The sequence below is a fragment of the Equus quagga genome, chromosome 13, assembly GCF_021613505.1.
Source record: "Equus quagga isolate Etosha38 chromosome 13, UCLA_HA_Equagga_1.0, whole genome shotgun sequence".
Classification (NCBI taxonomy): domain Eukaryota; kingdom Metazoa; phylum Chordata; class Mammalia; order Perissodactyla; family Equidae; genus Equus; species Equus quagga.
In genome coordinates this window covers 80,949,975-80,976,895 of record NC_060279.1, presented here as the reverse complement: position 1 = coordinate 80,976,895, position 26,921 = coordinate 80,949,975, and the positions used below count along the sequence as shown (strand labels likewise).

The 26,921-nt window shown below is 49.7% G+C and overlaps 2 protein-coding genes across 5 annotated transcripts; both read left to right on the top strand.

Annotated features, from left to right (window-relative positions):
• The first annotated feature begins 2,240 nt into the window (after window positions 1–2,240).
• Window positions 2,241–16,885, top strand: ZNF8 (zinc finger protein 8). 2 transcript variants are annotated; one of them, XM_046680613.1, is made up of 5 exons: window positions 2,241–2,392; window positions 7,114–7,240; window positions 7,534–7,629; window positions 9,803–11,294; window positions 13,371–16,885. In XM_046680613.1, exons 1-4 carry the CDS (start codon window positions 2,324–2,326, stop codon window positions 11,245–11,247), a joined length of 1,737 nt encoding a protein of 578 aa, XP_046536569.1. In that variant the 5' UTR covers window positions 2,241–2,323; the 3' UTR covers window positions 11,248–11,294; window positions 13,371–16,885. The 2 variants fall into 2 exon arrangements, with proteins under 2 accessions (XP_046536569.1, XP_046536568.1); XM_046680612.1 differs by lacking the exon at window positions 13,371–16,885 and having other exon boundaries at window positions 9,803–11,799.
• Window positions 16,886–20,724: 3,839 nt separating this feature from the next.
• Window positions 20,725–26,921, top strand: LOC124249566 (zinc finger protein 135-like). 3 transcript variants are annotated; one of them, XM_046680633.1, is made up of 6 exons: window positions 20,725–20,821; window positions 21,357–21,426; window positions 22,653–22,858; window positions 23,045–23,134; window positions 23,437–23,475; window positions 24,641–26,921. In XM_046680633.1, the coding sequence occupies exon 6, from the start codon at window positions 25,608–25,610 to the stop codon at window positions 26,460–26,462; it is 855 nt and encodes a 284-aa protein (XP_046536589.1). In that variant the 5' UTR covers window positions 20,725–20,821; window positions 21,357–21,426; window positions 22,653–22,858; window positions 23,045–23,134; window positions 23,437–23,475; window positions 24,641–25,607; the 3' UTR covers window positions 26,463–26,921. The 3 variants fall into 3 exon arrangements, with proteins under 3 accessions (XP_046536589.1, XP_046536587.1, XP_046536588.1); XM_046680631.1 differs by lacking the exon at window positions 22,653–22,858; XM_046680632.1 differs by lacking the exons at window positions 21,357–21,426; window positions 22,653–22,858 and having other exon boundaries at window positions 20,728–20,821.

The window sequence follows — 26,921 nt, the reverse complement described above, 5'->3', positions numbered from 1 at the left end:
CGTGAATCCATTCTCTGTCCCTTTAAGATGTCTATGTATTTCCTGCAACTTAGAAGTGTCTTTCTCAAGGACCTGAAAGCCATTCCTTTGCAATCTAATCATCCAGGAAGGATAGGGGCTTGTGTCTCCAGTCTCTGTGATAATTTTGATAATTACCAGCTAGCAGACACAGCTGGCCTAATTACATTTACACTGACCAACCTTTTGTAATGTTTCACAAGCCCCCACTCTCTCCCGCTGCCAATTCTCTCATTCTCCCTTTAAAACGCCCAGTCGCCTCTGCACAAACTCAAATGGAGCTCAGCTCTTTTCCCTACTGTCAGCAGTTACTGAATAAAATCTGTTTTCACCACTTTAACTAATATCCAGCTTTGTTTGTCTTTAACACCTTCAATCTGTTGCAATATTACTCATCCAGAAGCCTCCAGAAAACTCTACTGTACATTTGTGAGAAAATGGGAGTGGGGAAAAAAGGTATTATTATGAACTTAGTTTTGAACTTGCTGACTCAGAGGCAGTGTCAGGAACCCCCAGGGTGTGACTGGCCCACACTTTGAGAACTACTGCAATAGACAAAACCCTATAATACAATCAAGGAGAAAACAAAACTACAAGTAGTAGAAAAGAAACAATTAAAAGAATATGGAAACATCATGCATCAAAGATTCAGCACCATTAGAATCAAGAGGAAAGTTGAGCCCAGTGACTGACTCCAGAATAAACACACGGCCTGCTCCTAAGGAGAAGATAATAGATCCAGCCCCCAACCCCAACCTCGGACCTTCTCCACCCTCCGGGGGACGGCTACTAAGGGGAAGGCAGATCCTCCTGGGACATTCTCTGCCCACAGAGAAGGGGATACTGCCTGGAAAATGTGTTGGGCTCTCGGGAGAGGCCAGATTCGGTCTCCTGGAGGTTGCCTGGTCCATGGTTCGCACAGCAGCTCCTGCCATCTGCTCAGGTGAGTGAAGATGCCTGACGTGTGCTCCTCCTGGTACTGCTGACCCTGTGGGGCTGTGCCTTGGGCAGGTGGCAGAGGAGACACCCTGCTGCCCAGCAGAGAGCAGAGCGTTTGCTCGACTGGAGGGAAGAGAGGGGCAGAGAAGAGAGGACAGGGATGGGCGAGTGTGGACATAGCCAGCTGCTCCATCCCCGCCGGTGACCACTGTCGTCCACCCCTTTATCACGTCTGTGGTTTGTTGTCTCTCTCTTCCCACCACACCATGGGCAGAGCGGCAGCCCAGGAGAGTGTTTACTCCCTCACGTGTGCCCAGTTCCTAGCACACGGTAAATAGTCAAATAAATATTTGTTATGGCTCAACTGCATCCTAGTGAACAGCTGCTTCTTCCTTCTTTCCTAATAAACTTGTTAATGGCCTCTGACGGACCCACAGAAATGACACACTGCAAAGGGAACACCCCAAATGGAGAAACAGATCAGCCCTCAGAAACCGTGCGTGCCCCTTTCCGTTCACCAGCCCGCCTAAATCGATTACATGAGCACATGTTAAATGGTCACGCAATTCTGGTGCATAGAAATGCTTTAAGTACAATGGCAGAATAAAACGGGAGCCACAGGCCTGCACCTGTGCATGTCCAGCTGGACGGTACAGGCCCCGGGTTTCAAGCCCGGCCCCTACTCCAGTGTAGACAGACAGCATTCTGAGGTGGATGCGGGGCAGAGCCTGCGGCCCCCATTCCAGTGTAGACAGACCACATTTTGAGGTGGACGCGGGGCAGAGGTCCGGGCCCCACTCCAGTGTAGACAGACCGTATTCTGAGGTGGATGCGGGGCAGAGGCTGCGGGACGCTGCCTGCCTGGCCGCCGTCAACGCGCCGCCGCGTCGCAGATACGCGGACCCTCAACGGCGAGGCTGGGAAGACGATCCCCCGATCCGGGTCCCGGGAGCCTGCCGCGCGCCCTTAAAGGACAGACGCCTGTGTCACCCGGCGCCCGGCTAGCGCCGCAGCCAGAGTCGCCACCGCCCCCACCCTCCAGGACCCCCTGGCCCGGGCCGGCCTCCTGAGCGACCCCATTGGCCAGAGGTCCGGCGGGCGGAGGCTCCCATTGGCCGGCAGCCAGTTCGCCTCCATTGGCTGAAGAACAAGCGGGACGGAGGCTCCCATTGGTAGGGGGCTCGACGGACGAAGGCTTCCATTGGCCGGGCGCTGCGGCGCGCCGCACGGCCTTCTGGGAGTTGTAGTCCCAGCGTCGCCGGCGCCGCCGCCATTGTCCGGCAGGCAGTGAGTCGAGCGGTTCTGGTGGCGGGTCAAGCTGTTAGTTTAGGGTCGCCTCGGGCGCTTGTCCTCAACTTCTCCTTCCATGATGGACCCCGAGAGAGAAGCGGCAGCACTGGCGATGGCTATAGGGCCGCCGGCGGAACGGCTTCAGGTAACAATAATAATAAAAATAACGACGGCAGCGGGCCCAGGGCCGAGCTTCCCGCAGATAGTGACCTCTAACCCTCGCAGCGTGCGGTGAGCAGGGCACGGGCATTGTCCCCCTTACACACGGGGCAACAGGCGCAGTCGACGCAGTGACCGGCCGGGGGTGGAGGGGTGCAGCCGGGGTTCGAACCCGGTCCTCTGGTCCACGAGTGCGCCTGCTCCGCTGATGCCCCGGCCCCAGGATCTCGGATGCGGCTTAGGGTCATTCCCCAGGACAGGGCTGGTCCCGCTCCCGCCGATACTCCTGCCCCGCCCCAAGGTCGACCGCCGTGAGGACGGTGACAGTGACCGAGATGGCAGGTGTTACCGAATAGAGACGCCTCGGCTTGCGGAGTCGGTAGATCCCCGCGGAGAGCCCCGCCCCGCGCCACCCCTGGCCTGGGCGCGGGGCACGGCGCCTGGGAGTGAGGACGGGTCACCGCGCACCGCGTTGGTGTGGCGGGAGCGGCAGCCCGGGTCCCCGCACGCGGGGCTGTGGGGAGCCGCGGTCCAGGGCGGTCGGTGCCTGCAAGGCCACCTGGGAAGCTCCAGAAACTGTAGACACAGGAGCCGCTGCCTGTGTTCTCCACGGGTGTCTCCACGTGGCAGGAACCAAAAATAATTCATCTTTCCTGGAGCTCTCCGTCTTTGAAATTATGTACTTGTCTTTTTTTGTTGTTTACGGGGGGTTGCATTATTTCAGATTTGGTACGCAAAGCGCAACTATTGATAATCTGAGATTTGCACGTTTTCAGATGTGTGTTGTTGCAGATTTGCGTGAAATGCAACCACACTTTAGTTTGCTTTTGCTGTGGATGGAGGAGTGGGCAGGGAGTGAGCAGCGTCAAAGAAAATCAGAGCTGGACAGTAGTTAAAGCAGTAAAAACAAATTTTATTCAGGAGCTGTTGCAATAGGGGAAAAGAGACCAGTATAAAACTGGGCTCAATTTGGAATACCACAAGGAAAAGTGGAGACTTATAGCATGGGGGGCAGGTAATTCTTGGTAAACTGACCTAATGGGATTCTAGCTGAAGCAGGCCAAGCGTACAGATATTACCTGGAGGACTGTGGGGCATGAGGACTTAGAAAAGGTATAGAGAGTGATCAGATATGGAGGGTGGGGATTCTGGCTAAACTTATTTGACAGGACTTTTGGTAAAACTGGTGATGCAGAAATGGACACAGAAGCCCAAAGGTCAAGGCCTCGTTGAGAAGAGGGTTTAGAGGAGACAGACTAAAGTTTAGTCAAGGAGAGTCTTTGTCAGCAGTAAGATAGGCTTAAGTTATCTGTTGCTGTGTGACAACCCAAAACTCAGATGCCTAAAACAACAAGTATTATCTCGCAGTTTCCAATGATAGGAATCCTGGAATGACTTGGCTGGTGGCTCTGCCCTTGGCTCATGAGGTTATAGTCAAGATGTCAGCCTGTACTGTTCTCACCTGAGACTTGACTGGGGCTGCAGGATCCACCTCCAAGATGGCTCACTCACAGGACTGTTGGCAGGAGGCCTCAGTTTCTGCCATGTGGGCCTCTCTGTGGAGCTGCTTGGGTGTCCTCGCATGGCATCCCGCTTCCCACATAGTGAGTGATCCAGGAGAGGGCAAGGTGGAAACCATGATGCCTTTTGTGACCTGGGGTCAGAATTCAGTCTGTCATTTACATAATATCCTATCAGTTACACAAATCAAACCTGCTCAGTATAGGAGGGGACTACAGAAGGCAGGGGATCTTTGGGGGCCATCTTGAAGGCAGGCCACCACAGGAGACAAGGACCAGAAGTGGAGGGCTTTGAGGTCCAGTGTATTAACTTCCTGTGGCTGTTGTAACAGATTACCACAAACTTGGTTGTTTAAAACAATACACACTTATTCTTACAGTTCTGGAGGTCAGAAGTCGAACTGGGCTAAAATCAAGGTGTGAGCAGAGCCACCCTTGCTGTCGAGGCTCCGAGGGAGAATCTATTTCCTGTCTTTTCCAGCTATTGGAGCTGTAAGCTTCGGATTCCTTGGCTTGTGGCCTTTTGTCCTTCTTCAAGTCAGCAGCGTAGCATCTTGCTTTAGTGGTCACATTGCCTTCTGCCTTCTGTAGTTAAATCTCCCTCTCCCTTCCCCTTAGAAGGACATTTGTGATTGCATTTAGGGCCCACCTGGATAATCCAGGATAATCTCCCCATCTTAAAATCTCTAATCATATCATATAGTCCCTTTTGCCACTATGGTAACATTCACAGGAACTAGGATCCAGGTATCTTTGGGGGCCATTATCCAGCCAACTAGCCAGGCTGAAAGGGGTCGTCCTCTATCCAGAGGTGAGAAGGAGCCATTCAAGTGTTTTAAGCAGGAATAGCATGGGTTGGAGAAAAACCATTCAAGCATGTGAAGGGTGGCGGTAGGAGAGATACTGAGAGCTAACTAAGGCACCGGGATGGAGACGGGCTTGCCCAGTGACTGAAGTGCTGGCTGATGCCGGGGTGGCTGGGTCAGCTGTGGGAGAGTGTGTGGAGGAGAGGGGTCTGATGTAGCCCATCCCTCCAGGCGCCAACAGTGCAGAGCAAGAGGAGAGCTGCAGGGGTCTAGTCTGAGGTGGAGCAGCAGGAAGACAGCAAGGAGTGGCTCCTGCTACAATTCCAGGTGGAGACGTGAAAGACTCACATGATGCCACTGAGAGGTCTCATGGCCTGGGTAGACCAGTACCCAGTGGACCAGTACCTGGGCTGTCACTGGCAACTCATGCAGAGTAGGCGATGGTGGGTGGGGGCAGGAGGCACAGGGAGCATGTCTCAGGGTTGGAGGACCTTCTGAGTGGGAGGTGAGGATACGGGACAACAGAGACCTTTATTTCCAACCAAAGGGTGCTGCATGTTTCCTGCACAATTTTTGTCAGAACCACATGCTACCTGTACTATAATTTCTTTAATATTTTTAAGTCTATTTGTGTTTTTCTTAAAAGAAAATATCCTTTTAAAATTGAGATATTTCGTATGTGATTTTGATTTGCATTTCCCTGTTGGCTCATGATGTCAAACATCTTTTCATGTGTTCATTTGCTGTTTGTATATCTTCTTTGAAGAAATATCTATTTAGATCCTTTGCCCATTATATTAGGGTTGTCTTTATTATTGAGTTGTAAGAGTTCTTTATATCTTCTGGATACAAGTCTCTTATCAGATATGTGATTTGCAATTATTATCTCCTATTATGTGGATGTCTTTTCACTTTGTTGACATTGTCCTTTGGAGCACAAAAATTTTTAATTTTGATGAAGTCCAATTTATTTATTTTTTCTTTTGTTGCCTGTGCTTTTGCTGTCATATCTAAGAATGCTTTGCCAAATCCAAGGTTTGAAGATTTATCTATATTTTCTTCTAAGAATTTAATAGTTTTAGCTCTTACGTTTATGTCTTTGATCTTTTTTTTATTATTAAAGATTGGCACCTAAGCTAACATCTGTTGCCAATCTTTTTTTTTTTTCCTTCTTCCTCCTAAATCCCCCTAGCACATAGTTATAGATTCTAGTTGTAGGTCCTTCTGATTCTGCTATGTGGGATGCTGCCTCAGCATGGCCTGATGAGCAGTCCCATGTCCACACCCAGGATCCCAACTGGCGAAACCCCAGGCCCGCAAAGTGGAGCACGCCAACTCAACCACTCAGCCAAGGGGCCAGCCCCTTTGATCCAATTTCAGTTAACCTTTATATATGCTGTGAGGTAGAGGACCAACTTTGCTCTTTTGCATGTAGCTATCTATTTGTCCTGTAGGAAGTGTTTTGCAGTCACTTAATCCCTGTCACAGCTCCCAAAGAATGATTTTTTTGTAGACAAGGAAATGAGGCAGAGGTGGCTATCTGCTCTGCGCTTCTTGAGGAGGAAGTGGCAGAGCCAAGACTCTGATCCAGAAATATCTAGCTTTCAACCATGGCCACAGCCAGCCCACAGAAGTGTTTCATTTGTGGGACATGTTTTAGATACATTGCATCAACTTATAAAAATTAAAAGTTTTCACGTAAAAACATGAGCCATATTTTAGCTTCTTGCCAGAGATTGGCAGTTTTGATGACATGGGGCCTGTATTCCCCATGATCAGTTGGTTCTGATTCCTGGCTGCCACTTCAGATGGATCACGTATTACCTGTCTCCTCTAGCGTCACCTCTCACAGGTTAGGTCCCGTTGTCAGCACTCATGCTGCCCACTTCAGTCACTTGTGAGCCAGCTTGGTCCCTGGAGGCAGGCGAGTTTCTGACTCCAACTGTGCACCCCTCTTTTCAGGGAGGATGATGAGCCTTGCTTTGAATCTGAGGATTGGTTAGCACATCACTTAGCTGTTGCTGCATAACAAACTATTCCAAAACTTAATGACTTAAAACAGTAATCATTTTTTTAGCCCAAGGATCTGGAAGTCAGCAGCTTAGACCCTTCTCTGAGGCACCCTCACTTATCTGAGATCGGTTGTAGGTCAGCTGTGGTTGGCTTGCATCCTGCCTGGTTGCTGTCACATCCCCTTGCAGTACAACTCACACCGACATGCAGCAGCCCTGGAGGTGCCCAGTAAGACCTGACTCATGTCACTCAGCATGTGCACTCTCTTAGGACACTGGTCTGCCCATCTTCTTCCCCATTCCTCCTCCTGTTCCCGAGAGCACTGATGGGGACAGTCCAGCTGATTGAGAGTGTGTCTGATGTTTCAGGAGCCAGTGACGTTCCGGGACGTGGCTGTGGACTTCACACAGGAGGAATGGGGGCAACTGGGCCCTGCACAGAGGACCCTGTACCGTGATGTGATGCTGGAGACCTTTGGTCACCTGCTCTCTGTGGGTAAGGCCCACTTCCTGAGCTGGTGATTAGATTCCTGTGGTGACTTATTTTTCCTGGGTTGTAGGTCGTAGGGCCTCTGGTCTGTGGACTTGACCTTGGACTGGGTATCAGGGACCTTGGGTTTTCATTCCCTGTGGGACATGCAGGCAGGGAGTTTCTGTCCCAGTGCAAAGCCTTCACCTTGTTTTGAGGTGTACCCATGTCCCTGTGGTCAGGAGTCTAGGGCTGGAACCTGGGCTGGTTCCTTCTTCCCAGAGCAGACTCCCACATTCTGTATCTTTCCCTGTTTCCAGGGCCTGAGCTTCCAAAACCCGAAGTCATCTCCCAGCTGGAGCAAGGGGCTGAGCTGTGGGTGATGGAGAGAGGAATTGCCCAGGGCTGCTGCCCAGGTGAGAATCACCCATCCCTCCCAGTCCTTGGTGACCACTCATCCACTTTCAGTCTGTAGGTTTGCACGTTCTGGATATTCCATTTAAATGGAAGCTTACACTATGTGTCCTTTTGTATCTCGCTTCTTTCATGAACATGTTTTCAAGATTCAGTCACATTGGAGCTTGTGTCAGTACTTCATTCCTTTCTGTGGTGAGTAATATCCCGTTATATGGATACCCACATTAATTTATCCATTCATCTGTTGATGACATTTGGGTTGTTTCCACTTTTTCACTCTTGTCAATAGTGCTGCTGTGAACATTCCTGCACAAGTTTTTGTGTGGACTGACATGTTTTTGTAAGATCCCGCTGGGTGCTGTGCAGAAAGTCCAGTTTAGGGGCCAGAGGCGAGTGAGAACAGGAGCCTGCCACCTAGCCAGCCTCGGCTCTTCCAGCCCCTCTCCCTGGGTCCCGCTCCCCTTTGTTCCCTCACATCGGAGGCATGTAGTTTTGAGTACTTGCTACCTGTCAGCTCTAGGCACTTGGCCGTGGACATCCTGGTGTGGTGAGATGGACCCTGAGTGAATGAATACATAGTGTGCTGTGGACAGAATTCCAGCAGGTGAGGGGGCTCAAGACAGCTGGGGCGAGCAGGGAAGCCTGGCCTCCAAAGATGTCCACGTCCTAATCCCTAGAACCTGTTCTGCTGGATTATTGGGTTGGCTCATTGTAATCAAATGGTCCTTGTGTTGGGGGAGGCAAGAATGGAGATGTGACGTCAGAGAGAGAGACTTGAAGACGCTAGGCTGCTGACTCTGGGGGTGAAGGAAAGAGCTGAGGAGTGCGGACACCTCAAGAAGTTGGAAATGGTGAGACTGCTGTCCCTCCTGGAACCTCCAGAGGTTATGCAGCCCTGCCAACACCTTGACTTTAGGACTTCTGACTTCCAGAACTGTAAGAAAATAAGTGTGTGCTGTTGTAAGGTGCTAAGCTTGGGGTAAGTTGTTACAGCAGCCATGAGAAACTAAGACACTTCACTTCTCTGCACCATCAGGAGCGGAGAGCCTGTGCCTGCTCGAGGGGCAGTTCTTGTTCTGGAGGATTCCAGAACCTTGGGGCTGGTCCTTGCAAGGTTTCCTGAAGATGTGTGGGCACTTCTACTTGGTAATCTGGCCTATCAAACTTCAGGTTTCTAGACTGAGCTCCTCGTCTCCCCTCAAGTCTGCTCCTTCCCCGCTCTGTTCAGTGGCTGCCTCCCCAGCTTCTGAGGGCAGGGCTTTCGTCTGTTAGGGTCATTCTTCATCCCAGCATCTAGGGCCACACAGTAGATATCTTAGGCTTTTCGGGCCACATGCAATCTCTGTATGTTTTTTCTCTTGCTGCTGTAACAAATTACCATGAACTTTGCAACTTAAAACAACACACATTTGTTATGTCATGATTCCGTCAGTCAGACTCAAGTGCTTTGTCTGCTCTGGGTCTCACAAGGCCAAAGTCAAGGTGTCGGCTGAGCTAGGGGTGCTTGTTGGGAGGCTCAGGAAGAATCTGGTCCAGGCTCGGTCAGGTTGTTGGCAGGATTCAGTTTCAGGCACTCATAGGAGTGAGCTTCCTGTTTCCTTGCAGACTGTCAGCCAAGAGCTTCTTAGCTTCGGGAGAAGCTGCTTGTGTCCCCCTGCATGGCCAGCCTCTCTCTTCTACCTCCTTCTCCTGCTTTTAAGGATTCAGGAGATTGCTTTGGGCCCACCCAGATAACCCAGCATCATCTCCCTGTTTTAAGGTTGAAGGTCAGCTGATGAGAGACCTTCATGTCACCTGCAAAAATCCCTTCACAGCAGTACCAAGTGACTGTCTGATTGACAGCCAGGGGACAGCTTTAGAATTCTGCCTGTCTCTGTCACATACTCTCTTTTTAAAAAATTTCCACAGCCCTTTAAAAACATAAAAACCATCTGTCACTTAGGGGCTGTAGTTTGCTGGCCCCTGATCCAGGCCAGTACCTGGACCCATGGCAGATGCTCAAGAAATTTTTGTTGAAAGAATGAATGAGTGAAGCTGTATTTGCTGAAGGGGCACTTGGTGTCAACATAAGAGCAGAATCAGGATTTGCCTGGAGGCAGGACTTGTAGTTAGGACATAGGCCTCTGTGTGTTTTTTCCACCAACCCCTCAGAGCTCTTTGATTTTCTTTCAGACTGGGAGCCTGGACCTGAAGGTCGAGCGCCACCTGAGGAGCAGGGCCTTCCTGAGGAGGAGCCATCCCATGTCTCAGGAAGGGAAGGCTTCCTGAGGGATGCTCCCTGTCCCACAGCACTAGGGGGAGACTGGGAACCTGAGAGCCAGGTAAAGACACCCAAGAAGGACCAGGATAATTTGAGGCAATTGGAATTTAGCCTTGAGGAAGCACCAATTCGAGATAGAGGCTACAGAAGTCTCGGACTTGGAGAAAACTGTGTCCTGAGTTCAGTCTTAAACCCATTCCCGGGGATTACTGGGAGAGAAGGTTTCTGTACTTACAACTCACAGGTTACAGACACAGAGCGTAACTCAGGCTTAGTCAGTCAGCAAATAGGCTCCTCAGGAGAACAGCCATGTGACAGCAGTGACTGGAGTAAAGCTTCCAGTCAGGCCATTCCTGTTGTGGAACTCACACGCAGCCAGGTACAGGATAAGCCCTACAAATGCACAGACTGTGGGAAGTCCTTTAACCATAATGCACACCTCACAGTACATAAGAGGATCCACACAGGAGAGAGACCTTATATGTGCAAAGAGTGTGGGAAAGCCTTCAGCCAGAACTCCTCCCTGGTTCAGCACGAGCGAATTCACACAGGAGACAAGCCCTATAAGTGTGCCGAGTGTGGGAAGTCTTTCTGCCATAGCACACACCTCACCGTCCATCGGAGGATTCACACCGGAGAGAAGCCCTATGAGTGTCAGGACTGTGGGAGGGCCTTCAACCAGAATTCCTCCCTGGGCCGGCACAAACGGACGCATACTGGAGAGAAGCCATACACCTGCAGTGTGTGTGGGAAATCCTTCTCACGGACCACTTGCCTGTTTCTGCATCTGAGGACTCACACTGAGGAGAGGCCCTACGAGTGTAACCACTGTGGGAAGGGCTTCAGGCATAGCTCCTCCCTGGCCCAGCATCAGCGGAAGCATGCTGGGGAGAAGCCCTATGAGTGCCGCCAGAGGCTGATCTTTGAGCAGACACCAGCTCTAACGAAGCACGAGTGGGCGGAAGCCCTGGGCTGTGACCCACCCTTGAATCCAGATGAGAGGGCTCCCCGGAGCGATAGGCCCTTCAAGTGTAATCAGTGCGGGAAGTGTTTCATTCAGAGCTCGCACCTCATCCGACACCAGATAACTCACACCAGAGAGGAGCCCCGTGGACGGAACCGGCGTCGTGAGCAGCCATTTGGCCGAGGCTCGCACCTGGGCCAGCCTCAGCATCAGCACCCACACTCGGGCGAGCACCCTGGGGGCGAGACAGAGGTGGGACAGCCTGCAAGCCGGGCGCTTGCTCTATTTGACATCCACGAAATCATGCATGAGAAAAACCCGGTGCATGTCATCGGGGTGGAAGAGCCTTCCATGGGCACATCCATGTTATTTGACATCAGAGAATCCACATAGGGGAGAAAGCCTACAGATGACTTTTGAACCACAGGTACAAAAATGTGGTAAGTCCACATAATATATCCACAGAAAGGGGTACTGGGGTAGAAGTGGCGATCGTGACCTCTGATGTCCTAGGGAAATCGTGCTTCCTGACACCTGAGATGGTGCTTCTCAAATCTGTCAAGCCCAGTGTCCCTTTAACCATAGATAATTGTACTGTTGCCTCTATCACCCCGAAATAAATTCATAGGTAATGTAGTCTACACACATGTGTAATGTGAAAAAATCAATATACAGCCCCATTTTGTAAAGGATAATTAAAAGGAAAGTAATTTGTGATAGAGTAACTTGTCCTGAGTTGGTACAGTATTTATCTGTTTGACTGTGTGGGCCATTACACCCAGAAATCTGGGACATTGCCTGTCACTTGCCATCTGGCACACGAGGTGCGGTGTTGGCCACAGAAATATTGTGAGGGGCCTTCCTGTATGGGATGTGGTTTTCCACAGTGGTGACTAACTCCTGCAAGAGCTTTGAACAAAATAAAATGCTGTTGCGTTTCTGGAAGATTCTGTATAAAATTCTAAGCATGCAGGAATTAATTTGTGTTAATATGTGAAGTTGACTTAAGATCTCAGTTCATACATTATAAACAGGTTGTTTCCCACATACATATGTGATCCACTGGGGCCACTTCTGCACTTCACAGTCATTAGAGCACGCTTGGCTCCTGCCCACATGTCAGCCACACTCACGCCCAAGTCAAATGCCAGAGAAGCCACTGGGAAGACCCACAGCATTCCCTTGGGGTGTCACAGCTCCTTTGAAGACCATTGCCTTAGAACAGCCAGTGCTGCTCTATACCAGAGGTTCTCAATCGGGGATGGTTTTGCCACTCATGGGACATTTGGTGATGTCTAGAGACAATTTGGTTGTCATGAGTGGTGGAAGGGAAGGGTGCCCCTGGCATCTAGTGGGTTGAGGCCAGGCGTGCTACTAGACATCCTATAATGCCCAAGCCAGCCCCTTCAACGAATTATCTGGCCCCAAACATGTCAGGTGGAGAAACCATGCCCAACACTGCAGCCAGCTTTTTCCAAACCTTGTAGATTGATTGATCAGGGCTGTACTAACAATCCGATGTTTGATTTTAACAAATGACATCATTAGCTATTTTATGCACAATGTGTTTTTTTAGTAGTCTTTTTCACCATTTTTCAGCATTCGTAGTTGGTGTGAAGAAAAGAAGATAATCCACTTCTTTTTATGAATAATCTAAATTTTACCATTTTATTGTGGACCTAGCAAAACACAGATAATATATTTCCACTGGTATCCTACCTGCCATGGGACTATTTTCACCTCAGTCCTAGAAATCATCTCATTTCATCTGTCGTTCTGACTATATCTCTAAGAGGAGGGACTTAGGCTGGGCCACGGGACAAAACCATTTTCATAATAATCTTGAGCCATCAATTGCCTTTTGGCCGTGTTGGCATTTCACTGATGGTGCAGCAGCAGCAGTGGGTGAGACTGCCAGGGCCTGGTGTCCTGGGGGCCTGTTTGTATTCTTCCTCACTGGGTATTGCAGTAAAGAAAAAAAAAAAAATGCTTGTTTCACTTAAGAATGTCTGTGATGAGGGGCTGGCCCCGTGGCCGAGTGGTTAAGTTCGCGCGCTTCGCTGCAGGCGGCCAGTGTTTCGTTGGTTCGAATCCTGGGCGCGGACATGGCACTGCTCATCAAACCACGCTGAGGCAGCGTCCCACATGCCACAACTAGAAGGACCCACAACTAAAATATACAACTATGTACCGGGGGGCTTTGGGGGAAAAAAAAGAAAAAATAAAATCTTTAAAAAAAGAAAAGAAAAAAAAGAATGTCTGTGATGAAGCAGGAAAATTTTTATTAAATCTTAAGTAAAACTGTTGCTATTATCACATCTAAACAGAAATAACAGTTAATTCCTCAAAATATCATCCAGTATCTAGTGTTCACATGTTTCTGGTTGCCTCGTAACTTTGTTTTGTTTTCTCTGATTTGTTCTGATCATGATCTAAATAAGATCTACACGGTGCATTGGTTGATAGTTTTCTTAGGTCTCTTTTATTTTAATCTGTCTCCCTTCTTTCTTTTTTAGTCTTTTCTTTGTTGGGGGAAAAGAACAACAGGGAAACCTAAATGCTGCCCTCATCCTGAGCCTGGCCATCAGACCGTCCTCACTCAGGCTGGTGGGATGACTCCTGGTTTGGCATCAAGCCCCGGGCTGTGCTGAGGGGCTGTGTGAGCTGTGTGACTCCCTGTCTTTTCAGGCTCATCTCCGCATCTTGCATGGGGTCTCTGCTGGAGGTCTCAGCTGTCAGTGCCAGGTAAAGCCAGACCCCTGAGGAAATGGTTTATTTTTATATGATGCAGAACATTCAAACATGACCATTTTAACGCCCACAGTCGGAAACTTCTCCTTATCTTCTTGCTTTCCTCCACTTTTACTCCTGAGGAAAGCAAAGCTCTGACCTTTGTCTGTATCTTCTTGACCTAAAGAAGAACACTGTGATTGAGGTGTGATCCTTGGTGTCTGACAGCACGAGGGATATAAAAACCAGACTTTAAACCTTACCTACTTTCTACCCTAAAATGAAACAAGTCATGGACTGTCAGTAAGCACTATGCCTGTCCCACGGGGACACTGAGTCATGTGCTCCATTGTACAGAATGGCTGCCTTTGTTTCTATGTCTGCTGTTCCCATGGCAGTTGCATCCTAGTGAAGTTAAACGTAAATCATAAACATCGAAAATTGGAAGGAAGGAAATTGATCACAGCACATCTCAGCCTCTAGAAATCAGTTTCCTATAAACATCCTGCAGAAGGGATGGATGGGCAGAGCGTAGAGCTGAGTGGAAGAAACATCATCCTGGAAGAATACAGCAGCAGCTCTGGCGGCTGTGTCGGGATGATTGACCAGAACTCTCACTGCCAGAACATCATGGCGAGTGTCAGAACTCTGTCCCAAATCCTCGTGTCCATTTTTGTCCTTTGGATGCTGTGAGTGTCACAGCTGATGAGTTTCCTTCATGGCAGAGCTGGCTTCCAGGCTCTCAGAGCCAGCTGTGCTGCTCATCTCCAGGGCTTCTACAAGACCCTCCTGAGGCTTGTTGCTCCGTGCTCCCCTTTCCTCGGGGGCTGTCCTCACGTGTTTCCCTTGTCAGCGCCCACTTTTCACAGTGACTCTGTCCTCGTACCTTGGCCTGCACCACCTTCCATTTCATTCTTAGCAGATAACCTTCATTTACCAGCTAAGAAAAGGTGTGTTTTGAGACAGATGGTGCCTTGGTCATGGTTCTGTGAGGTAGCACCCTTATACATAGAAGGAAAATATGGCACAGGACAAAAGTAACCATCCCAAGGTTATACAGCTGGGATTGGAGGTAGACTTTGAAGTCAACACCCAGTCAACAGTGGGTTAAGCAAGTTAGGCTTCTTTTAAGCACTGTCCCTTCAGTGGGTCAGTGACGTCAGAGGCAGGGTTTTCTGCAGGGTTTTCTCAACCTTTCCCTCACGGTCGCAGGGAGACTGCTGCAGCATCAGCTGTTGCTTCCGCAGTCAAGACCAGAAGCAGATGGGGAAGGGCGGGCCAACACTCATCTCTGATGAGGTTTCAAAGAAAAGGCTTTCCCAGAAGATGCCAGCAGATGCCCACTTTTGCCTCATTGGCCAAGACTAGCTCACAGGGCCACTCTTACTGACCAGGGGCTTGGAAAGCTAGTGTTTAGCTTTTCTAACCTCCGTGGTGGAGACCTCCACCCACAGGAGGTCTGGGGAAGTGGGGGTGGATAGGCAACTAGCAGCATCTGCCGCCTTTCTCCTCCAGTCTTTTCCTGGAAGAATCACCAGTGCTCCCCATTGCCTGGTCAGGTGCCACTGCCTCAGCATCTTCTGTTCACCTCCTGGATTGTTCAGCCTGCTTCCTGGGCCCTCCTTGCAACCCGCAGTGCCCTGACATTCTAGGATGCTGCACTCTTCTGGATTCCTTCCACCTCTTGAGGGGCTTCTTGTTCTCCCTCACCTCTTAAATGTTGGGGTCCCTGGGGTGTTGTCCCAGGGGCCCATCTTGTGCTCCACACCTTCCCCAGATGTCCTCATCTGCACCCATGGCTCTGCACTGCTCACTCCCAAATCCTGGTCTCTGGTGCTGAGTCCTGGACTTCAGGCTGGAACAGCAGCATTGTGCTGCTGGCAGCTCCCCCTGGATGTGCCATGAGCTTCAAGAACATAACCTTCCCAGAACAAAATGTCCTTTTCCAATCCAAACCAGCCCCCTTCCCCTGGGCCATTTCATGGAGCATGTGGCCATCCACCAGTCCGTCCCTGAAGGCAGGAGATAGTTGTCCTGTTGATCTTAGTGTCTAAACATCTCAGCTCTCTTCCCTTCATCCTGTTTCCACTACCATCGCCAGTGCAGGATGGCCCTGAGAAGGGAAGTGACATGTCACCAAGGGGCCCAGCTGCCAGAGCCCCACTTTTGACTGTGCCTCCACCTCACTGCCCCATCAGTCGTGTAGGATGCGGGCTCAGGAATGCTCCAACTGCCAGTGCCCTCTGGGAAGGGAGACGCAGCTGTAATTTCCTGGTTCCGGACTGCTCTGGAGGCCGGGCCTCAATTGCCCTGTGGCCTCCACCTTGGCCCCCAAAATGGCAGCTCCTGAAGGGTTATGGTTCCACAGTTCTCAGAGTGGACTCTGGGTGGACCGAGGTCACGGTGCCCTCACTGGGTCAGCTAGGAACAAGCTTGTCACTGTTGGCACTTGCCTCCCTCTCCTGGCAAGCACAGATCTTTGCAAATTTTTCCACTTTTCATTTCTAATCACCTTTTCTAGGCATATATTCCTACTGATTTCCTTATAGAAATTTTGAAACAGATAAGAAACTCCTCAGGGGAAATTACTATAAACTAGGGAAAATGCATGGTTTTATCAGTTTATGGAAGTAATGCAAATTAATTATAGCAAAACCTGGAAAATGCACAAAAGTAAAAGAATACACGAAAGTATGAAGATTTATTTAAATTTTAATCCCTCATACTCCCACCATCCAGAGCTGGTCATTACTATTAAGATTTTCTTAATTTTCCTTGTAATTTTTTCTTGAACGCGTGTATGTACATTAAATCTTATACACACACAAAATATATATGTGTAGTTATCTTGTGTTTAGAAAATTGGAATCCCTTCTAGTTCTCCTGTAACACTTCTTACTATATTTTGAGCATTTTCCTCTGACAATAAATTTCATGTAGCTTTTTAAATAAACTTTCAGGAGAATTGTAGCAATGTGACCTCCACTCAGCATTTTACTAGCCTTGACTTTTACCCAAAAAGGGGAAGAGAGTTTCCTCCGCATTTCTAGGGGGAGTATGAATTGACACAGCCTTTGTAGAGGGCAGCTTATCAGTTGCCATCTAAATTAGAAACACAAACCCTTTGTCTCAGCAGACCTGTTGCTGGGAATGCATCCTACAGATATATTTGTACACGTGCAAACTGTTTGTACATGGTTGTCACTGTGGTATTGAGTTCAAAAGTAAAAATTTGGAGGGCTGGCCCCGTGGCCTAAGTGGTTAAATTCTTGCACTCCGCTTCGGCGGCCCAGGGTTTCACCAGTTCGGATCCTGGGCGCGGACATGGCACCACTTGTCAGGCCATGTTGGGGCGGCATCCCACATGCCACAACTGGAAGGACCCACAACTAAAAGTATACAACTGTGTACTGGGGGGGGCATTTGGGGAGCAAAAAAAAAAAAAAAAAGATTGGCAAGTTGTTAACTCAGGTGCCAATCTTAAAAAAAAAAGAAAAATTTGGAAACAACCTCAGCGTCCACCATGGGGAACTAGCTAAGTGATGTATGGTGGATTGTACACAGCTGTAAAAATGGGGACTGTCTATGTACTAAGGTGGGAAAGAGGTCCAAGTTACGGTGCTGGTGCTCCTGCTGCGGGAAAAGGTGTAAACTAGTGTGGATCGTATGCTTCCATTTGTCTGAAAAGGAAACATTTGCTTACACACACACAATTTCTGAAGGGTACAAAGTAACCAGGCATAGTAGTTCTTGGGGAGGAGAAACCAGGATGAGGAATAATTTTCACTCTATATCTTTTGATATTTTTGGAATTTTGAAATGTGAAAATATTACCAGTTCAAAAAGTAAATTTAAATTAAAAGTCTCAACTCTTTCACATTAAAGTTTGATAATTTGTTTCATTGTGTACTGTCTGTCTCCCCCACTAAAACATCCACATGACTGCCTCTTGGCCTCAGCTGTTCATAGACACACTTGCTCATGTGTATGTTAACGGAACCAGCTGAGTGTAAAGTGACTTAGACTCTGTGAAGTTTCTTGCAAGCTGGTTGTAGCACATAAATTTCCAAGTTATTTTATTAAATTCCCTATATCAGCCCAAATTATGAGAACCCACACACAAACTGTGGCCAACAGCCCAAGATCCCATTTTCAACATCTCCTTGCACATCCTCAGGGATCCTCAAGTCATTTGTACAAAAGGTAACTGGGAAGAAATCTGCACCCAGTCTGAACAGCAGTCTCCCAGTTCTCTTGTAAGGAGATCCAAGGTGAACATGTTCCAGAGTGTGCTGTCCAGTGTGGTAGTAGCTAGCCACATGTAGCTATTTAGATGTAATTTTAAATTAACCAAGATTAAAAATTGTTTTTTAGTCACAGTAGCCACATTTCAACTGCTCACTAGTTACAAGTAGAAAATGTCCATCATCATCTCAGAAAGTTCTTTTGGATGGTTCTAGTCTAAAGGGACGTGGCTGAGAGATTTTTTTTTTAATTCTCCTTGTTATCAACTGACTAGAAGGAATGAAGGACAGGTCAGCCTGCACATCAGGAGTCAGCTTCTCTACCAAGTCACAGGCATCTGCTTCTGGATGAAATTTTCAAGTCCCACATTGTACCCAGGCACATCCCTTAATTAAGAAGGTAATTTGCATCACACAGGTCCTATCCATTCTTGATTTTTTAGGGAGTCGCCATGGATATACAGAAAAATGCATGTACAGAGATATTCATTGCATGTGTTTATAGTAGCTCAATTTCCAGCTAAAGGTGTGGAGGAAGGGTGTGATCGTGATTTATAATAAGAAACACGTATTTGGTCTTTGTCCCTCTTTCTGGCACACAGCTCCTAAAATGCTTGGAATTTCCTAATTTATGGGAGCATGAAAGTGTCTTGTTCAATGTGAATGAGGTGACTTTTGGAAGCACCTAAGGATGGGGGCTGATTGCCAAGAGAACCAACCCTGTGACTGGGGTGTTGGAATGTTCAGTCCCTCCTCTCTGACCGGAGGGGGAATTAGTCACCAATAACCAATGATTCAAACAATTACGCAGGTCGGCCCAGTGGCGCAGCAGTGAAGTGCGGACGTTCCGCTTCAGTGGCCTGGGGTTCGTTGGTTTGGGTGTGGACATGGCACTGAGGGGCAAGCCATGCTGTGGTAGGCGTCCCACATATAAAGTAGAGGAAGATGAGCATGAATGTTAGCTCAGGGCCAGTCTTCCTCAGAAAAAAGAGGATTGGCAGATGTTAGCTCAGGGCTAATCTTCCTCAGAAAAAACAAGAACAAAAAAAAAAACAATTATGCTTATGTAACAGCCACTAAAAACCCAAAAGATCAGGGTTCGGAGATCTTCTGGGTTGGTGAACACGTGGAGGTGCTGGGAGAGCAGCACCTGTAGAGGGCACGGAAGCTCCGAGCTCCTTCCCACATGCCCCACCCTATGTGTCTCTTCCATCTGGCTGTTCCTGAGTTATATCCTTTCACAATAAACCAATAGTCTGAGAAGCAAAGAGGTTTCCTGGGGTCTGTGAGCCGCAATAGCAAATTAATTGAACCTGAAGAGAGGGTTGCAGGAACCTCTATTTGTAGCCAGTCCATCAGAAATATAGGTAACAACCTGGACTTAGCGACTGGTGTGTTGGCAACTGATGTGGAGTGCACTCATGCAGGACTGAGCCCTTAACCTGTGGGACCTGATACTATCTCCGGGTAGACAGTGTCATAGAATTGCTTGTTGGTTTGGAGGAAACCACTCCCCCTCGCCCAACTTTGGAATTGAGGCCAGAACCCAAAAGAGAGGGTAAATAAATTATGGTAAATTCATACGGTGGAAAACTGTGTTGACATTTAATAAAAAATAGTTTTCAAAAAATATTTAACGAAGTGGAGAAATGTTCAGAGTCAGTGGAAAAAACAGGAGTATGTAAAATCTGATTATGATTGTTTTATATATAAGGGAACAATCAGATAAATCTAAATTGGAAGATAGTTTGGAAAACTGGCTTGGATACATGAAAAATGTCAGGATTATTAAAAAAAAAAAAAGGTCAGGGTCTCTTCTAGATTGAAGCCACCTCAAGACAGGACAGCAGAGTACAATGCATGTTTTTTGATTTGGGCTTTGTCAACACAATCCGTAACCAATCTATAAATCAAAATTGGGGTGAATTTATTATGAGCCAGATCTGAGGACCAAATAGCCCAGGAGAGTCCTTTCACAAAGGAATGGAGTGCTCCAAAGAAGTGGGGGTTGACGGAGTAGTTATAGACCGTCAAAGAGCATGTAGCACAGATAATTGGAATGTCCCTTTTACAGTAGTCACGAGACTGCTTTGCTGGCACTGCGATTCACACAGCAATTGATGAACAGAGCAGGTAGCAGGTCTGTGGTCTCCAGCTGGGTGGTCACAGGGTGAGAGCAGCAGACCAGAATCAATCCTTAGTTTAGGGAGACGGGCTTATTCTTAAGGAAATGTCAATGTGGGGGAAGTTACATCCTTATCTTTAAGGGCATTGTTCTTGTTTTGGGGACACAGTAAATACTTAAAGCAGGTATACAATGCATGCTCTATGGCCAGAGTCAGGCCCTTTTGGAAAAAGATGTTCAGTTTTACACCAAATGGCTTCGCCGTATACTCCAATATATCCTATTTGTCATTTATTTATCAGCTTGAATAAAATGAAAACAAAAAGGCAGGTAGGACGTTATTGGGAGAAATTAGCTTACAGGACTGTGGCTTAAATAACGGTGGTTCCAAGGTCGTTTCCTGCGTGGGTGGAAGAATGTACCTGTTCTTAAGGGACTTCTGCTGAAGGATTTACACGATATACAGGATTGGGGGAAATTTTCCCAAAGTATACACTTATATATGCATGTGTGTATGTGTGCGAACGGGAAAAAGTACACACGCTGTATACTTAAACGAACAGACATAAAACTACGCTGGTCAGTACACGACGGTCCCTGTGTGTCCCCTGGGGTAGAGCGACCGACAAGTTCCCACGCTCCCCTGGGGCGCCATCGCACTACGGACTCCATTTCCCAGGACGCCATTCACCCAGTGCCCGGCCGGCTCCAGTCCCGCGGCGCGCAGAGCCCTCTGGGAGGTGAAGTCCCGGGCAGACCGCGGGCCAGTTGGCGGAAGCGCGGGCCGAAGTGCCTTTGGCTGCTGTGCATAGGCGGCGGGCGCGCCAGTGGCGGCGCCCTCGGGCTGTGTGAGCAGACGGCGGCGGAGGTGAGTGTGCTGCGGTTGAGGCGGCCCGGGTAAGCGTGAGGGACGGGGAGGCCCGGGCGGGGAGAGCGACCCAGGACGGCCAGGCCGTGGGATCGGGGCTGGGGGTGGGGCGGTGGGGAGGGAGCGACCTGTGCGTGCAGGTGCGACCTCAGGTGTGTGTGTGGGCCCAGCGTGTCACTGCCTGTGTGTGCAGGTGCGACCTCGGATGTGGGCATGTGCCTGAGTGTGTCACAGGGGAAGGGTGTGTTGCGTAACACTACCTGTGTGTGCAGATGAGATCTCAGGTGTGTGGGGGCCGCCCGGTGTGTCACCGTACGTGTCAGAGGGGAGGGGAGTCCTGCATGTGTGACACCACCTGCGTGTGCACCTGAGGCCCCAGCTGTGTACATGTGGCCGAGCATGTCACTGTGCACGCATATCTGCATGGAGGGAGTGTTGAGTGTATGACAGCCCCTGTGTGTGCAGGTGTGACCTCACATGTGTGCCTGTGCCGCATACCCCCTAACCATCACTACTCATTCCCTTTCTTCCCCAGCCCCTGGCAACCATTAATCAACCCTCTGTCTCTGTTCTGGACATTTCATGTAAATGGGATCATACAATAGGTGAGTTTTTTGTGTCTGGCTTTTTTCACTGAGCATAATATTTTCACTAAGTGTGCTGTGCTATGTATGTATCAGTACTTCATTCGTTTTTATAGCTGCATTACATTCCCTTGTATGGATGTACCACAGTTTGTCCAAATAATGCTGCTGTGAACATTCACGTACAGGTTTTTGTGTGAATGTGTTTTCAGTCTGGGGGAGTGAGGCAGTTGGTCTGTCCATTCTGTCTCTCAGCCACATATCCAGGAAAGGGACAGAGCAGGGCCCGGCAATGCAGACACCTGGGAGGAGGTCTTAGCAGGCGAATGAGTGAATGGTGGTGCTGGGCAGCGTCTAGATAGGAGGTGGGGGCTTTGGGTGTTAAGAGTGGTAAGTAGCTACTCTGAAATCAGTGCTGCCTCCTGACAGGCCCCTTCTCCATGGGGTCCCTAAGGACACAGCCACACACGGGCAGAGGAGCTGTTACCAGAGCCTGAGGGTGCCACTGTGGGGGCAGTAAAGGCCATGTTGGGGACACATGTTGTGGCTTGCACCACATGCCATCCTAGCCTCCAAGCTTCCCCTGCCCAGCCCTGAAGGGGAGGGAGACCACAGAGGTGTGACAAGTGGCTTTGTGGGGGGCTGGCAAGGGCCATCCAACTGTCCCTCTAGGGGCTGCAGAGCTGAACACTTTGGGAAGTGCTGAGGAATCACTGTGTCTTCATCTGCTCAGCCACTACAACAAAATCCCACAGCCTGAGTGGCTTAACCAACAGCATCATTTCTCACACTTCTGGAGGCGGAAAGTTCAAGATCGGGGTGCCAGCAGGGCTCAGTTCTGGGGAGAGCTCTCTTCCAGGCTTTCGGGTGGCTGCCTTCTCACTGTCCTCACGTGGCGGAGAGAGAAAGAAAGAGCTTTGGTCTCTACCTTTTCTGATAAGGGCACTAATCCCATCATGGGACTCCACCCTCAAGACCTCATCACCCCAAAGGCCCCACACCTCCAAACACCTTCACTTTGGGGGTTAGGGCATTAACATAGGGATTTGGGGGAGATACAGATATTTAGGTGAGACTACAGTATCCAGTATCAAGGCGATAATACTGCCAACTCTTGGCTTAGGCCACTCAGCATGAGCCCCTGACAACAGAGCGTTTCCCAGAACATTCACATCTGCTGTTCCCCATGGGGCTAGCCCTGGTCAGACATGGCCCATGGCTGAGCCAGTGCATGTGGCATGTTTCAGAAGCCAGTGACATTTAAGGACTTGGTTGTGGACTTCACGCGGGAGGAGTGGGGGCTGCTGGGCCCAACACAGAGGATCCTGTTCCACGACGTGATGCTAAGGAACTACAGCAACCTGGTGTCCCTGGCTGAGGCCTCCCTGTCACCTCTTCATCCATGTCATTTGTGTGTGTTTCCCCTGCCTCGTCCTCGGTCATTCACACCCAGGTGTGTCCTTGCTCTGACTCATGTCCCCCAGCCAAGTCCCCCCAGTGCAAAGACCGGGTGCCCCAACCTATGTCACCAGGTAGAGACCTTTCCTGTGCCTCGGGACACATACAATGCCCTATTTGGCCCTGGCTGACTTGTAGCAACAGCATCAATGTTTTCCTCCTCCCTTCTCACCATGGGCAGGACTTCCTGATTCCAAACCAGACGTGATCTCCAAGCTGGAGCAGTGGGAAGACCCCTGGACTGTGGGGAGAGATGCCCCGAGAGGTCCAGGTGAGTGAAGGAAGGGTCTCCCTATCAGATCAGTTTATTATTTTTTTAATTTAATTTTCCCCAGCTTTGTTGAGGTATAATTAACAAATAAAAATTCTATATATTTAAGATGGTATTTTGATAGATGTATATGCTATGAAATGATTACCACTATCAAGCTGATTAATATATCCATCACCACATATAGTTATGAGTTTTTTCCCCCTGTGGTGAGAACACTTAAGATTCACTCTCAGGAAAGTTGAGACGTACAATGCAGTGTTTTAACTGTAACTGTTGTTAACTGTTCTTTCTCCTCCTAGGGCAAGAAGGTGCAGTGTACAACCAACAGGAAAGAGTGGGTAGGTGCAGGAGCCTGGAAACAAACCCAGACTCATTAAGCAGTCCTCTCCCAGCCCTGAGAACAACTAGTCTACTTTCTGTCTCCACGGATTTGCCTGTTCTGAATCTTTCATATAAATGGAATTTATATAAATGTATTCATATATTTTCATATAGATACATATAAGACAAAATGTGGTCTTTTGTGTCTGGCCTTTTAGCATAGTGTTTTCATAGTTTATCTACATTGTAGCACAGATCAGTCCTTCATTCTTTTTTGTGGCTGAATAATATTCCACTGAGTGGATAGACCATGTTTTGTTTATACATTCTTCGCTGATGGAGAGTTGGGCTGTTTTCACATTTCGGCGATTGGGAACAGTGCCACCATGAACAGTCACATGCAGGTTTTTGTTCGAGCACTTGTTTTGCACTCTCTGGGCCAGGCCCTGCTCCAGTGAGGGCATGGTTGTGAAACAGCCCCACCAGCAGCTGACAGTTGGGGTGGCTCCTGAGGCTTTGGCCCGTGTCTTTCTGTGTTCCTCTACCCCTTTCCTTCCCACCTGTGCAGCAAAGGGTTAACACAGCAGGCCTGTGGCCACCATCCCCCAAAAGGCCTGGGGCAACGTTGGCCTTTGGCTGGTGTCTTGGAACTTGGATTTCAGGAGGGTCCTCACCATCCCCTAAATGATCAGAGTGGCTCGTTGTGCCTAAACCGTTTTGGTTTATACTGAACACGTGCTTTCCTTCTTGGGTTCAGGAATTTTGGTACATGCTGTGCAGTGGGTACCTGAGTCCCTGTCCCCTTCCTCAACTGCGGGAGCCCCTTCTAAAAGCCGCAGATTCTGGGCCAGCCCCGTGGCTGAGTGGTTAAGTTCGCACGCTCTGCTGCGGCGGCCCAGGGTTTCGCTGGTTCAAATCCTGGGCACAGACATGGCACTGCTCATTAGGCCAAGCTGAGGTGGCATCCTATATGCCACAGCTAGAAGGACCCACAACTAAGAATATACAACTATGTACCAGGGGGCTTTGGGGAGAAAAAGGAAAAAAAAAATCTTAAAAGCCACAGACTCTACCACCCTGGCCTGCAGCTCGTTCTGGCAGCCTAGCCTGACTGCCGAGGTTCTGGATTGGCGGTACACAGTCAGGGTGGGGCTTGAGCATGTTTCTCTGCTTATTTTTCAGACTCAGAGCCTGGGTCCCAAGCCATATGGCTGCTTCCAGACCAAGGCGCTCTTCCTCAGGGGCAGATGACAATGGGACTCTTGGGGCAGGATTTCCGGCACATAATCCTAAGAGAAGTCACGGAGCATGGCAGCCAGGTGGCAGAAAGACATTGCCAAGCAGTGACACCTAGCCAGAGGGAGAGGAGCCTTGGAGGAAGGTTCCTCTGGTGCCGTTTCCTCACTGAGCATCAAAATCGTCCCCCGGGGGTGCAGGCTCCCACAGACTGTGTTCATAAAAAGGGTCTCCCATGTATTTCAGTCCTAGGTCAGGGGCGCCCCTGCCAAGGAGAGGGTGTGTGTACAGAAGCCTGTGACTCTTTTCCAGACCTCCGTCACCCACAAGGTGTCCACACTGAAGAGGGCACACTGGCGTGTGGCGGATGGGAGGATGCCTTTGGCAAGAACACAAGCTTCCTGAGCTCTCAGCGGATTCCTGACAGGTGGAAGCTCTATGTGTGTGAAGAGTGCGGGAAGGCCTTTGGGTAGAGCTCAAATTTCATTCAGCACCAGAGAACCCACACCGGCGAGAAGCCGTACATGTGCCGGGAGTGCAGACGTGTCTTCAGCAAGAACTCATCCCTGGTTAAGCACCAGCACATCCACACAGGCGAGAAGCCCTACATGTGTGGCCACTGCAACAAGCGCTTCTGGGAGAACTCGTCCCTGGCCAAGCATCAGTGGGTGCACACAGGTGAGAAGCCATACGCTTGCGGTGACTGCGGGCGCACCTTCAGCCAGAGCACCCACCTTGTGCATCACCAGCGAGTCCACAGTGGGGAGAAGCCATTCACCTGCTGTGAGTGCGGCCGAGCCTTCACTGACTCCTCAGCCCTCCTGATCCACCACAGAACCCACATGGGGAGAAGCCCTATGAGTGCCATGTGTGCTGCAAGGCGTTCAGCCTCAGCTTGTCCCTGGCTGAGCACATGCGCTGCCACACGGGAGAGAAGCCATATGTGTGCCAAGAGTGTGGGAAGGCTTTCAGCCAGAGCTCATCCCTCATCAAGCACCTGAGGACACATACAGGCGAGAAGCCGTACATTTGCAGTGAGTGTGGGCGCGCCTTCAGCCAGAGATCCTCCCTTACCAAGCACCAGCGGGTGCACACGGGTGAGCGGCCCTCCGTGTGCAGAGAATGCGGGAAGGCCTTCAGCCAGACCTCCTACCTGACCCAGCACCTCAAGATCCACAGTGGCAAGAAGCCGTTCATGTGTGGGGAGTGCAGGAAACCCTTCAGTGACTCTTTGGCCTTGGTCCACACAGGAGAGCAGCCCTACACGTGTGGGAAATGTGGGAAGGCCTTCAGCCAGAGCAAGTTCCTCACCCAGCATGAGCGGATCCACACTGAGGAGAAGCCTTTCGTGTGCGGCGACTGCGGCAGGGCCTTCATGCAGAGCTCCTCCCTCGCCCTCTACCTGAGGACTCACACTGGGGAGAAGCCCTACAAGTGCAATGAGTGTGGCAAGGCTTACATCCAGATGTCACACCTCACCGAGCATTACCGAGTGCACACCAGGGAGCAGCCCTATATGTGCAATGTGTGTGGCAAAGCCTTCGGGCGGGGCACACACCTCCTGCAGCACCAGCGTGTCCACGTGGGTGCCAAGCCCTTCACATGCGGCGTGTGTCGGAAAACCTTTCCAGAGGCTGCGGCCCTCATTCTGCACCAGAGGATTCATGCTGGAGAGAAGCCCTTTGAGTGTCACAAATGCAGCAAATCCTTCAGCCAGAGCAGGTCCCTGGCCCAACATGAGAGCATTCACTCCCAGGGGAGATCGTGAGACCATGGCAAGTATCAGAAATCCTTCAAACACTGTTTGGTTCTCATACATCGGTGACGTGGGGATGTGCCCAGTGTGGCAGAGACTTGTCCTTGATGTGTTGTCCTCCATCCTGCGGAGGGCCAAGTGTCAGGAACCCTGGGCCAGCGCAGAGCAGACCGTGTTGCACATCTCACACTTCTATCTTCAGAGTCACCTAGTTGGATGAGAAAGCTGGTAGTGGGCATCAGATCCATCTTCTGGATGCTTCTCCATAACCTTCAAAGGGAACAATGACCACCCCCAATTCTTCTCCACTGTACAGGTTCACCCAGATGCCCACCAGCTGGTAGGATCCACAAGTGTGAATGGTCTTCCTCTCAGCAGGCCTGGAACAGAGCTCATTTCAAAGTTTTTGCCAAAGCAAAAATGTAATTAAAAGAAAAAAAAGGGGGGCCGGCCCCATGGCTGAGTGGTTAA